At 40.7% G+C, this 14357-nt stretch overlaps 1 protein-coding gene across 1 annotated transcript in view; it reads right to left on the bottom strand.

Moving 5' to 3' along the window:
• Window positions 1–6865, bottom strand: part of RASA1 (RAS p21 protein activator 1) — a 111113-nt gene extending 104248 nt beyond the window's left edge. Inside the window, exon 1 of the mRNA XM_059916729.1 lies at window positions 5774–6865. Within this exon, the coding sequence (XP_059772712.1) occupies window positions 5774–6291 (518 nt within the window). The 5' untranslated portion in view covers window positions 6292–6865. The remainder of the gene's footprint in view (window positions 1–5773) is intronic.
• Window positions 6866–14357: the final 7492 nt, after the last annotated feature.

The raw sequence follows: 14357 nt of genomic DNA, 5'->3' as shown, positions 1-14357 counted from the left end.
GATTTCATCACACTACTCTGAAAGGTGTACAGTTCTTAAAACTCATGAATTGCTTATTTCTGGAATGTCCCACTTAATATTTTTGAGCCATGGTCAACCAAGAGCAACTGAAATCGTGGAAAGTGAAGCCATGGATAAGGGGGGACTACTATAACATCAAATACTGATGCTACAAAAGCTAATCAAACTTTCTATAAAACTTTAGTGAAAGAGAATTACAGTATTAAATTTCAAAATCACTTTCATACACTCTCATTCTTTCAACTCTTCCAAAACTATCCTCTAATTTGAAAAATTAGTACAATGTGTCCGTAGATTAATTTTATCATCTAATTTCTATATCATTAATGCCTTATTGTCCAGCTACATTGTACTTTCTTTTATATTTCTTTCTGTCCCCCCCAATGTTCATTGTTTTACTCACAAAATCATGTAATCACTGGAACACCTAAAAGCATACCCCAAATCCCACTGAGATGTGATTAGACATATGGAGAAGTTATCCATAAATTTCACCTGATAACAACTATTTTTTATTTAGCCCACAGCTGAAATGTACTGCAGGTGATTTCAAGATAACACACCTACCACACATACATATGCATATTCAAACAATGAGCCATAACCAACATCCATATTCAGTATCTTTGGTTTAAAATTAAGATAATGGTGGTCAGAAGCAAAATATATTGTGGGGATATTTGGACCATTCGATGAAAGACAATTTACCATGTAGACCCTAAGGGAAAAACTTCAAAGTACTTGCCCTTTCTCCCACGCTCTCCCTAACCACTAGTATTCTAATATTATTTAATATTTGCTTGTAAATGAATAATACATGCAGTAGGCAGTTACTCTGATGCCCCCAAGAAATCTCACCTTCCAGTATTGGTGCCCTTTTATAGCCCACTCCCACACTAAATCTAGACAGACTCACATGATTAGCATTGGCCATTGGAACGTTAGCAAACATGAAGAACAGAGAGGCTTAATAAGTGTTGGCATGGTGAGGCCTGACCTCTGGGAATGCTCCTTCATGGAACCCACTGTGGAGAAGTTCAAGCTAATGAAATGAAGAGGTTGGTGTGGGGGGAGACATGGACACAGATACACACATACACACACAGATGCCCAGCTATCCACCAGCTGTTCCAGCCATCCCAGCTGAGGTACCAGACTTATGAGTTAAAAAGCTACCTTGGACATTATAGCCAACAGGTGACACACGGAGCAGTCCTCAACAAGCTCTGCCCAAATTTTAGAATCAAGAGCAAATAAATGTTTCAGCAACTAAGTTTTGCAGTGAAGCAATAGGCAACTACAACAACGCATGGAAGCCAATTAGAACAGTTCCTGTTAGGTAGTAAGCAACCAAGAAATGTCATCAGTAATACCTGACAATAATCGCTCTAAGTTCCATCACCTGCCCCCACCGAGGTACTGTTTGGAGTGTATCTGAGCTGCCTTTAAAGGCATTCATTCTCTCATTTCCCTAATGGCTAGTAAAGAGATAGGGAGCAAAGCAACCAAAAGACCTCTTTATTTTCCCCTTCTTCTTCCTAAGTTACCCCTGTCAGGTTTTTTTATTGCTGTTGTTTTGGCTTTTGGGTCTTTTTTTTGGCTCTGTCAATAATGTTTGCCTGGCTTCCCTAGAGTGGCTAATCAATGATCCAAACCAATTCAAGCCTTTGGTAGTGCTGTGTATTCTCAGTAACTATAGGCGCCCCCTTCAACCTACCCCAGACCACAGGTAAGTAACTAAGAGTTCAGTAGGACCGACTCCTCACGAAAGGTCAGAAGTTTATACACATTAATTCGGAATTCTTTTTTACCTGACAGAATCTTTAGGCAGAGGGCATAGGAACCAATTACCTCTTGTTCAGAATAAATTAAGCCACATTGAAAACATACCTGCTACTTTTCCTCTAAGACTTTACTGGTCCTAATTATATAAATATCTTATTCTTTTTACCCCCATGACCCTTTGTTCATACTTCACTCATGAGATTTATCTTAAGCTAGCCTGAATGACAGTAATTGGTTACTTAACTTTCTACTAGATCTAAAACTCTCCTGGAAGAGAGACTCATTAAGAAAAGGGGTATCTTACTCATTGTTGTATCCCTTAAATTAAGCTCCTACTACATTGCTCTACTACTCATATAGCAAAAATATCTGGTCCTGGTCAGAAACCACTTTGTCCATAACTAATCTCTTCAATTCTCACCCCCATTTTTATTAAGAAATAATGACTCACCCAGAGTTACAATGCAATCGGTGACAAAGTTAATGAATGCTACATGTCTTAGTACTAACATTTAACAATTATTTGACTTAAGAATGATTTTATTTTTGTAGAAACAGTAAGATGACTCTTAAGGAAAAGAAAGGTATTATTTACATTCCTTATTTCTTTTTTCTTCAACTTTCAGGCTTGAGAAAGCCTGCGTTTTAGTTAGGCCAGATGCCAGGCAAATAACATCAAAGGCAAAGCGGGCCTGGTAGAAACCACAGCTAACTGTAGAGCTCAGAAGTCACCTAAATGGGGCCGTCATTACTCGGCTCCAGAAATCTACTCTCAAGCAGGAACGGCAACCAGGTGGAGCCAACTCCTGTGATTTCTCAAGGGATGCTAGAAATCGAGACTTCTTAAACATGAACTTTTCCTATTTTTAAATGGTGGCAAGTAATCACTAAATGCTCCAAATACACTACGAGCAAGCAATATATATCTGTCAGGTGGATTCGGCCCAAGAGCCTCCTGCTACTGCAGGCTCATAGTTAAAACTCTCTATACATAACTGATGGTGGACTAATGGAACTATTCTCCTTTCTTATCACCCCTCACCCCTGGGGAAAAGAGAAAGAAATAACAAGGACCACGAAAAGCAGCTACATAATACTGGGAGTACCAGTGACAAACTCCTTTAACTTTTCTCTCTCTTGAAAAAAAAATTTGTTAGCAGCTTTAGATACAGAACGTTTTATAGCATAAAAATATATGGGGAGAATTTTTTTTCTTTTTAAAATTTTTTCCTCAAAATGTGCCAAAAAAAAAAGAATATTCAAATATATGTAATAGTTCCAATTATACAAACTTTTCTGGCCTTAACCCAACTAATGAAAATGCTCAGTAATAAACATGAGACTAATGATTCATCATGCACACAGAAAAACAAGGTACAAAATATTAATAGTGTTATTATATTTGCACTGGTCTATCTACATATTGTCACTTGACTCTCTTGTGACCAACAGCACTGAACCAGCGGGACACATGGTTGAACTCCATGACCAGGGAACCCTGGTCTATCTAACAAACCACTGTGGACTCGATCCTATGACCTGAACCTCCTTAATATCATGCTATCAATAACTAAGGTGACCAGTCACTAGTAATCATATATTAGTCCAAAAGCATTTCTTCAATACTTTATGAAAGATTTGACATTATTTAACAAAGTCGTTAAGGCTTTTCCTTTTATTTAAAAATAGGAATTTATAGAAAACACTTGAATTCCATCTCTAAACCTGCTTAGCCTGCTAGAAGCCTTTGTGAATTTAAAATAAAATTTTTGATATAATCAATCATGGTAGACAGGCCTTCGGAGTTCAAAACATTCTCTCAAATAGCTATTAGTAAGGGAGTTCCTATAGCAATAGAATTGGTAGGCAATTTAATGACAATAAAATTATACATTATTATTTGAGGAGACTACTAATTTATTGAACACTTACTATGTGCCAGGTACTGTGCTGAATATGTTCAGGGGGTTCTCATTAACCTTAAAAACGACCATATGAGGGAGACACCATTATTGTCCCCATTTTACAGATGGGGAAACTGACCTTTCCAAGATCACACAGCTAGTAAGTAGCAGAGTCAGGATTCCAACCCAAATCTTGTCTAACTTCAGAATTTGCACGCTTAACCACTACACTGTATTGCCTCCAGTTACTCTGGGTTGATATCTAAGATAAAGAAAAGAGGGGAAATTTGTACTTCTCAGTGGCAAATTTAAAAAACATACTAGAAATGGAGGATACCTTTTAGAACAGGTACAATTCTCATATACACAGTCACACAAATAATATTTTTATTCCCAAATACAAACAATAATGATGAAAATCTCACAATGGACTTCTCAGAAACATAATTTTTCCTATATACTCACTCATGTTTATTATTAAAAATTTAATGGGAACACTATGTGTTTTCTGCTCAATTCTGCCATGAACCTAAAACTGCTCTACAAAATAAATTCTATCTTTAAAAATATTTAAAACTGCAATATACTAAATATGCCTAATTCAATTTAGTTAATAACTGGCATAAGACTATATTCTTTCATAATGAAAAGTTGCACTTTATCATAACCACAGGACCCTTAAGTGATTTTTTCAAAAAGGCTTGAAGGTGTGTAAACAGTGCAGTATATTTTAAATTTTTAACACTCTCAGAACACCTTCAGAAAAGTCTGCAGTACACAGATGTGAAATGATAAGTTGGTATAAAATCAGACCAAAAAATTGAACTCACAATGAATAATACAAAAGGAATACAACACCCCTATACCATGGCTGACCTAAGTAAGAGTAACTTTATTTTTCCATCAAAAGATGTAGCCTTAAGTCAAAAATGTCCTAATTCATTAAGTCCTTTCTAAATCTTCCAAAGAAGATTATCAAAAAAACAAAAAACAAACAAACAAAAAAAAAAGCCCACGAAAAAACAAAAAAACCTGCAATTGTCTAGAGTGATTGTCAACACAGAAACCAAATCTTTCTTCTTCTGATACTCACCAAGGTTGTCAAAATTCTAAAGGAAAATTAAGACAGATATGAGGGATCTATAAAGCAAGTTTTACCTACTATTCCCATCAACATTTTCCTCTCATCGAGGTCCAGCTTTATAAATACATACCTAAGTTCACTTATGAAGAGAACAAGGGGGAGGTACTATATATAGAAAAGTCATTTGTCATATATACTCCGCAGTAGACTGTCAAAATTAATTTTCAAATAGAATACTGTATTTGCCACCAACAAAGTGTTGAAGGGAAGCACACTATTAATTTTGTTTTGCTCCAATATTGTGCTTAGAAAGCTTCAACTTATAGAAGAATTACACTAATATTAATAAATGGGAATTCTACGGCACAAGTTACAAATATTGTTGGAGTATGAGCCCTTAACCACACCTGTAATTAACAGAACTCCTTTCCTTTCTCGCTGACCCACGTTTTCAAAAGTGATCCAAAGACTTTCCTGCATCGCAATGCTTTCAACAGGCAGAAGCTGGGATTTGCAGTGCAACAAAAACAAAGCATTCTGACCAATGCATGTTTCGAATGATATTAACACAATATTCATTTAAATGCTTGTATTCCAAGCTTCTCACTAGTCATCTAGCTTCAACAGGGAACACAACCAGGTTAAAATAGACTACGACTGCCTTGGTAGCTGCAAGCTCAGCTGAATCCCAGGACGCCACCTCAATTTGGAAGGCGCAGAACCATATCCGGTTCTCACTGGATACACATTTTCCCATGCTTCCCATCTTTAAAACTTTACATCTTCCCAGAGGACCAATAAATATACCAAGCCGCCAGGGAGTGTGCCTGTAGGGAAGATGAGTGATCAAATTAAATCCCTATGCACAGAACCATAAGCTTCAAAACTTTTCACAACGAGTAACAGCTGAAAGAACGAGGCATGTTTTCCCACTTCTTTCCAGGAGTCACCTTCCCCCAAAACACCGGTCTTGACTTACTGGTTAGTTGGCGGAGCGGTAAGCGGGATGGCCACCTCTTCCTCCTCGTATTCTGGTCCATCCAGAGAGTCACCTTCGTCCACTGTTCCCAGGCCCGCGCCCAAAGGGGGCAGCTGAGGAGGAGGCGGCAATGGAGGGAATCCGCCGCCTGCCCCGAAGGTCTCAGCAGGCAACGAAGTGGTCCCCTTGGTGAGAGCCATCTCCCCACCAGGTCCGGCGGCGGCAGCACCAGCCACGCCAGCAGCAGCACCTCCCCCTGACAGTCCGGCTCCCCCCAGTGCCCCCGCCACAGACCCGGGTCCCAGGAACCCTGACCCCAAAGCGGCTCCGCCACCCAGAGTCCCGGCCACTCCAGCCTCCGCCAGCCCAGGAAAGGGGGCGGCTGCCACAGGCAGGGCGGCGGGTATCTTCACCCGACACACTGCCGGATAGGCACTGGAGCCCGCGGCCCCGCCGCCTCCTGCTGCCCCGGCGGTGACCGGGCCGCCCTCCTCACTGCCGGCCTCGGCCGCCATCATGTTGAAGCCCGCTCTACTCTGCCCTACCCTGCCCGCCCGGGAGCCCCGGGGGCCACCAGGCCCGGGCTCCGAGCCGCCCCACCCAGGCGCGTCCCCTCTTCAGCTCCCCAGGCGGAGGAAACAACAACAAAAGGAGAGAGCCCGCCGCCGCGCCCCCTCTTCGGGCCACAGCCCAGGCTCGGGAGCTACCCGGGTTACGGGAAGAGAAGTGGGCAAAAAACCCAACGCCTGCACAAACGCCGCCCAAATCTTCACCTTACACACCCACACTCACGCACACACACATGCACAGAAGCGAAAAACTTCCTGACTGCACTCAAGAGGAAGGGAAGCACAGGGGAAGCGGCTGGGGCGGCTGCTGCTCCTTCAGCCACCGCCACGGCCGCCGCCGCCACCGCTTCTTCACCACCCCAGTTCCGGCCACCCCCACCGCAGCCACCGCCGGTGCCGCTGCTGGGGCTGGGGCCACTGCAGCCGCTTCATCCTCCACCGGGCTGAGACGCGAGGGGTGGGGAGAAAAGAGGAAGGGGGGGCGGGGTAGTGGGGAAACGGACTGAACTGCTCCCAACCTGGAGCGCTCAGTGAAATCGACGAGAGAGAAAGGAAGGCGGGGCACGGGAGGAGGAGCAGAGGGAAGGAAGGGCGGGGGAGGAGGACGGAGAGGGCAGCTTCTGCGCAGGCGCCTTCCCGGAGCGGGGGTTGGGGGGGCTGGGCCTGGAGAAGGAAAAGGAAGAGTCGGGAGGGAAGGAAGCGGCGGGGACGCGCGGTGCGCGGCCGCGCTCCCTGTCCCGCTCCGGGTGGAGCGCGTGGCGGCGCGGCCGCATCTCTCGCGCTCCGGTCTCCCTGGGCTTTGTTTGAAGGGCCGGTGAGGCGGAGGAGGGGAGGAGTGGGTCCAGAGCACGCGGCCGCTCAGCGCGGTGAAAACAGGAGAGACGGGAGAGACAAGGAGGGGTTGAAGAGGGAGGACCGGGGAGAGGGAAAGGAAGATGCCGCGAAGCCAGTTCCTTGCTTCCTGACCGGTGGAACAAACACCCGTGGCCGGCGGCGCAGAAACCAGACATTCAAGGCCCTCGGAGGTGGGGGGTTGGAGAGGGCGGCCCGCTTGGAAGGTCGAGACCGTACTGTTACTGTTTCCTTTTTCTTTTCATAGTATAAATTACTATATGACTCTTACAAGCTAAAAAATAAAATGAAATTTTAAAAACTGGGTTCTGAAACTCAAAGAAAGCGAAATGGATAATGGGGGCCATATGGGGAGGGCTAAGAATTTTAGTAGAAATAGTGGTTGAAGTCAGATTTCTACCACCGTACACGTTTTGTTTCATTCTCCCACTCTCCCCCTATATTCCCTTTCTCTTTTTCTTTCTCCCTTTCACACACACTACCTTGCCATTGCAAGTCTGTTGGGTAGCTAATAAGGTGTGGAGAGGAGAGGTGCCCCAGACATCACTAATCAACGCGCTTTTGTCCTCGTTTGTGTGCAAAACACGGCAGGGCACACTCCACGATGTACATGTGAATGCACAGAGCACTTTCAACTGGCAGATGTCAAGAAGGTCCCAAAGTGTCAGTTACAATTATGTATGGTTTCAAAAATTATCAATAAACTGAAATTTCACTCAATATAGCCGAAGAGAATGGTTTTTGTTTTGTCTTTTCTACTGGAATATGTATAAACATAGGTGGAGGAATCATTCCCATTTTTTGAAATTCCAGTATCTGTGATTTGCCCTTTTGGATTCATATATTATTCTTATATTTTGCATTCTCCCAGGAGGAATCCCACATTAAATACCATTAAATATTGATCTTTGAGATCAACATTTTCTCTGCTAAGGATAGTCAAACCAACAAGAAGCACATTAAGGATGGGAAGGGTCTGAAATAGAGGCCAAGGGAAAAAGGAAAAGACCAGTAAACGAGGTGGCAAGGTGCACTCAAGACATTTTCCTTTAGAAATAGCTGTTTCCATAACCCTTTTTGCCAAATCAGTGACAATGCGATTACCAGTAATCCTAAGGACTCCTTCATTCTGCTCACCTCTTACGCAGTATACTACCTGGGAGAGTGAAGATGTACTGACTAATCCCAAGAGTGGTCTCAGACCAGCAATATCCTAGGAACTTGTTAGAAATGCAAATTCTTGGACCCCATCCCACCCTAGACCCTCCGAATCAGAAAATGCAGTAACCTGTGTTTTAACGAGCCCTCCAAGATTTGCACATTTAAGTTTAAGAACCGCTATATTACAGTATGCTAAACAAGAAAATGGTATGCAACACCATCATCAGCCTTTGAAAGTAGGACATTGGACTGGTAGGTAATCACCAGCTCTGGGTTATCACTGATATTTTCTAAGTGCTCACACACCGTAGGTATTCTGCCTGAGATTCCAGGTCAGATTCACTACTCTAATTTGCGGAATTATGTCCTTCCCCTTTTTTGAAAATTCTTTAGCATCTAAAGGCCAATATTTAATGTAGTCCAATACCAATTACATACTGATTTATATTGTTTTCTAGTTACTACAAAGGTATACTGCAGATACAACCTGTGGTCTATCCTACTGCCTAGCCCAATGCTATACATCCTTGCCAACTGCTTTGAACAGGTCTCCATTCTTTTAACAAATCCTGGATTAGATCAGCTCACATCTTTAGACATCAATTGCTCAACCAGTGGGATCTACTATGTCTATTTGTGTATCAACCTAATACCAATATCTTACATTATATTCAGTCTTAGAGTAGTGTTGTCCTTTTCATCTAAAGAGATTACCAAATATTTTTGATGAGATATTTTCAAATTTTTTTATATACTCCATTTATTGGATGGATCTAGGCCTTGATCTTTACTATTCTTTGTGTATTTCCTTAATCTCAAATCAGTCTTCTATCTTCACTGACTTTTAATTTTTTCCAAAAGGGCTCAATGTTTTACCTCCTTTCTTTTTGTCTATTGCCTTTTTTCTTTCTCTATTCACCTTGACCTGCCCCTCATTTATAGTCTCTATAGTCTCATGTTTTTGTTTTTGTTTTTCTGCTAATTTCTCTCTCAGTTTCTTCTGTTTCCCTTTCCTTTTCTTCCAAGCCCCTGAATTTCCTGACATAGATACACTCCTTGAAGTTTCATGAGTTAAAAACTGAAGAAAATTTTAAAAAAAACAAAAACTTATGAAATATTTATTTGGAGAGAGGCATTACAGGGTTTCTGCTGGGACTGGTGTTAAGTGTGGTGTTATGTAACATTAGTTAACAAAGGGATGTAAACAGTCTGTTAATTAAATTCACAGATAATATTAAACAGGGAGGCGCTGAAAAACAGTATACAAAAGAAAAGAGGAAAATTCAAAATAGCTTTTACTTTTAGTAAAACCATTTTTGATATCTGTGATTTGAGAAAAGTTATTCCAGATATGGAATTAAACATAGTATTTAATGAAGAGTAAACAATCAGAAATGCTGGGCAAAGACATGGGTGAAAAGAATCTGAACACAACTTTTTAAAAAATGAATTTGGCTCATTCTGATTTTACTGGCCACTCAAATATGAATGTAATACATTCCAAAACATTTTGCAGTTTTGATAACTCAATATGTGAAAAGGTAACTCTGACTCAGTAATACAATTTTAGAGAAACTCAAGGAATTTAGATCAAATATCTGAGTAGTTTCTGAAAGGAAAACTGAGCAAGAAGTGATAAAGAGTGTTATTGTGTTTCATGCCCTAGTGCATACTCAGCTAAACAAATAGGCCTCCAAGTTTCTCTAAAGAGTGTCAAAAGGTTTCATTGACCTCAGAATTTTGAAAAGAAGCCTTTACTCCTAACCCCTAATATCCTTACTGAATTTGTTGACCTCATCTTAAAATTTTCAAGAGCACAGATTTCCTTATTAGGGAGATGTTTTGAGCAAATAACATTGAGGAGATACAGGTTAATGGAAGTTATTTTGATGAAAAAGTAAATAGCTCTGCAGATGATTACAGTATGTGGTATAATAACTAAGCTTGATGAAAATTATAAACACCATGGAGAAATTAAAGAATAGTACGATCTCTGAGGCAGTAAAATAAACTTCAAAGAAAATTATTGGGACCCCTCTTAAAACATTTAAACTTACATATGGTTAAAGGAGCTTAGATCAATTAGATCTAAATATCACTTCTCTTGAAAGAAGAGTAGAAAAATGTCTTTATTTTTTATTATTCAGTTTATTTTTATCCTTTGGTCTTTATTTTGCTGATTTTTCATTATTCTATATCAGAAATTTTTCCCCTTCATCAATTCTAGTCTGTTTTTCTTTGCCTACTAGTTTCCTCTAGCCAGGAGTAGTTCTATTTTTCCTTTCTGCACCTGGTTCCTTTACATGATAGTGAGTGCTCCATGCTAGAAGTAAGAGAGAAAAGGAAGTGGAATGGTTTCAGGGCAAGGGAAATGGGGGACTCAGGGTGGTATAGGACTCCAGTTCACATTCTCATCATTACACTCCCATTCTTTGCCTCTGTCTGTAACAATTTAAATACCACCTGAAACACAGTCATGGAATCCAACTAACCTTTGGCCTCTTCACCTTAGGAATCTTGCAAAGTCTCTTAATTCAGGTTGCATTCTTGGGCCTACCTGAGAATCTCCCAGTAACCCATTCATCTCTGAATTTAGTTAGTACATCAAATACACAAACCTTTTTAATAGGCTTTAAAGTAACTACACAGTGAAAGGGTTAAATAGAGCCTTGAGATAATTATAGATAAAATAAGGTGAGTTTTAAGTACATCAAAAGAAATTGTGAGTAATGTAACTTTACCTAACTAAAACTACCTTTCTAAGATATTTCTAACTATAATAATTTCTTAATTCACATTTTTGAAGAACTCAGTTTCACTTGTTATCTTAACACAACTTTTTAATATTTTAACTTTCTCTTCATTCTTTAACTGTGAAAATAACAATGAAATATAACATGTAGTACAGCAGTAACTTCCAGATTTCTGGATTTTACAGCCTACTAAAGCTTCAACAAAATTGAGAGACTACTGAATTATGAATTTTGTGAAGTGAGGAGTATTTTGTTATTATTAACTACCATTTCCAACAACTCTATTTCATAAAAGGAAAAGACATTTCTAGCAGAAATAGTGAAAAGTGGGGTCGGGGAATAGGGGACAGGGAGAGAGAAAGGAAGCGAGAGAGGGAAAAAACAAAAAAGAAAAGGGAAAGAAATAATTTCAGAAAAAAAGCAGTCTTTTGAATTACATAAATTTAGCTTCATGAAATGTGCATGGTATATTATGTCCTTCTTTTTCATTTTTCCATAGATTTTTTAAAATTGCCATTGGTTTGCAGACCAGGTATCCTAGTTTGGGTTTCCCCAGAAGCAGACTCTGAAACTAAGACTTGAGTGTTAAGTTGTTTATTTGGGAGGTGATCCCGGGAAATTTCAGTAGGAGAGTAGGGAAGGGAAGGAAGTTAATACAAGATGCGTTAAGGAGCTGGTTACTGCTAAGAGCAGCTGGGGCTCGATCCTACCGGGGAGCTCTGGGGGGAGATAGCACAGAACTCCCCTGAGACTTGGCACACCTGAAGGACACTGAAACTGGTTTTTATTCTTGAGCTCCTGTTTGTCATTGGTTGAGGGCTGCTTCTGAAAGCATCTCCTTTCCCACACCTCCAGACTGCCCTGTGTGCAGCCTGAACATCTCCCCTGGCTAGAGAAAGCCCACAGGTAGAAAGGAACTGGTGTCTGCAGTGAGAGACCACTGCCTGCGTAGAACAGGTGAAATGCCAAAGGGTAGGGGCTTGGCACTGACAGTGCTACTTACACCAGGGTTTGAGAACCCCCGTGATGAAGAATTTACTTCTGTTAAATATAGGCATGTTGTTTGTTATACTTGAGTCATTTTGTATTTAAGTTATCCTATTCTATGACCTAACGAAGGCTATTTAACACAAATGGCTAAGAAGCTTATTCAGTGTTAATCATGGTGTGGCTGGGATGAGAACTCATTTCCCAGTCATGAATATCATCATTGGAGCAATGCTGACCAGAGGGAGTGACTTTCTAGGACTATTTATTGCTTGATTCAAATATATTTTGTCTTTTTTTTTAATATGTATTTTCAGCTAAATAATAGGATAGAAGCAAAAGTGGTTATGCACTGGACATAAAATAGCTCATTGACAACCAAATGGGAAAAATTCAAGAAAAACTATCGTGAGTATTACAATGGCATTTGTGAAGAAATAATCTGATAATATGTTTTGTTTTATTAAAAGTTGTACAAAATTCATGCCTTATATTTGTACTGATAGAAAATTTTAAAGTTGTCAAAGTGTTCTCTTGTGCACTGTCTCTTTCACAACTCTGAAAAAGTATGACAATATTATTATCTTCAACGGACAGATCTGTAAGCTTTTGAGTTCCAAAGGTGTGGTCGATTCGCCTTAAGTGATGAAGGTTTATTATAAGGATTCCTGGGGAAGTAAGGTAGGACAAGCAATCTGTCCCCCAACAAAACGTCTAGTCTCATAGGGAACCGTAATATCACTAACAGCCATGCTTGTGGTCATGTCTGAAGAATGGGGACCATGTTATTATCTCCTTTAGTGGTGCCACCATTCCCATGGCTCAAGTGCCCTGTCACTCCTTCATTCTATTTCTCTGCTCAACACAGCCACTGATTCTGACTCTTTCCCCAGTACCAACCACCCCCAACCACCCCTCTCTCCACACCTCTCTATCTCATGATTCCTGCTTACTCATGGCTTCCATTACGTCTTTCCTTCCACTTACAAATATTTATTAAGTTCCAAGGAAACAATGCTGAGCCAAAATAGGCATGGTCCTTGCTCTCATGGATCATACAATTTAGAGTGAGGCAAACATTTAATCATCTAATAAATAAATGCAGCATTTAACACTAAGATAAATGATATTAGGGAAAGAAAAGCTAAACTGACTTGAAATCTTTATGGTTTTTATAGTCACTTGACAGATTCTTTGTTGAGTGTTCACAGAGCGTTACAGTATGATAACGTAGATAGTAAATCAGCTCCCAACCTGAGCTGCTCGGACAGAGAGACTGTATTTAAATCCCTCCTCTGCCACTGCTAGCTCTATAACTCTGGTCAAGTTGCTTAACCTCTCTGAGTCTTAGTTTTCTCATCTGTTACCTGTGTGGATAGCAATACCTGTTGTGAGGTTGGGTTCCCCCAGAATCAGACCCCAAGACTAGAATTGGATTATAAATTATTTGAGAGATCATCCCAAGAAACTCCACTGCAGAGGGAAGTGAGACAGGGAAGGGAAGGAAGCCAATAAAGGGTATGTCATCAAGTAGGTAATCACTGTGGGCAAGGGGTGGGAGCTCAATCCGATGGGGAACTAGGGGAAATCTTGTTAAACACTCCTCAGAGTTATACTACATGAGGAGTGAGGAAGCTGAGGTACTTATCCCCCAACTCCCTTCCACCTTTGGTGAAGGCTGCTCCTAGATTCTTTAACTTGCTGCACTGCTGAGATATCCCATGCTCACAGGTGAGAGAAAGCAAAGCTCCCAGAGAGTTACCAGGGAGATTCCATGGCCATGCACTAGAATGGTGAGTGACAAGGGAATGTGGGTGAGGCGATGAGAGCTTCTACACCTACCTTCAGGAGGTTTTTATGAGGATTTGAGATAAGAAGATAATGGAACAAAGTAAGAACTCAATAAACTGTATCTATTACAATGAATAAAATTCTTGTTGAGAGGATGAGATATGCACTTATGAAGTGGTAACATAATAACACACTACAACGTAAAATTCAATATGTGATTGTTAACATGAGTTAACATGTTATATTACCACAATGGCAGTTCAGAAGAGTCAGATAGATTGTGTCCTAGAGAAAAAGGGCAAAGCTTTTCCTTGAGTTTCTAACTCCTTTAATAGTGAAAGAAAAGGGACTGGATCTCTCGGGCAAGGAGATAAGAAAAGGTAAGAAGACAAGATGAACATTTTTCTGTGGTAGAGAAGGAAGAAGCAGCCTTACTAGAGTGGAGAATTCATAATCACAAAGGTAGATGAA

Source organism: Balaenoptera ricei, chromosome 3, assembly GCF_028023285.1.
Source record: "Balaenoptera ricei isolate mBalRic1 chromosome 3, mBalRic1.hap2, whole genome shotgun sequence".
Classification (NCBI taxonomy): domain Eukaryota; kingdom Metazoa; phylum Chordata; class Mammalia; order Artiodactyla; family Balaenopteridae; genus Balaenoptera; species Balaenoptera ricei.
Note: the sequence above shows the minus strand (reverse complement) of the source record. Positions and strands in the feature narration are given on the sequence as shown.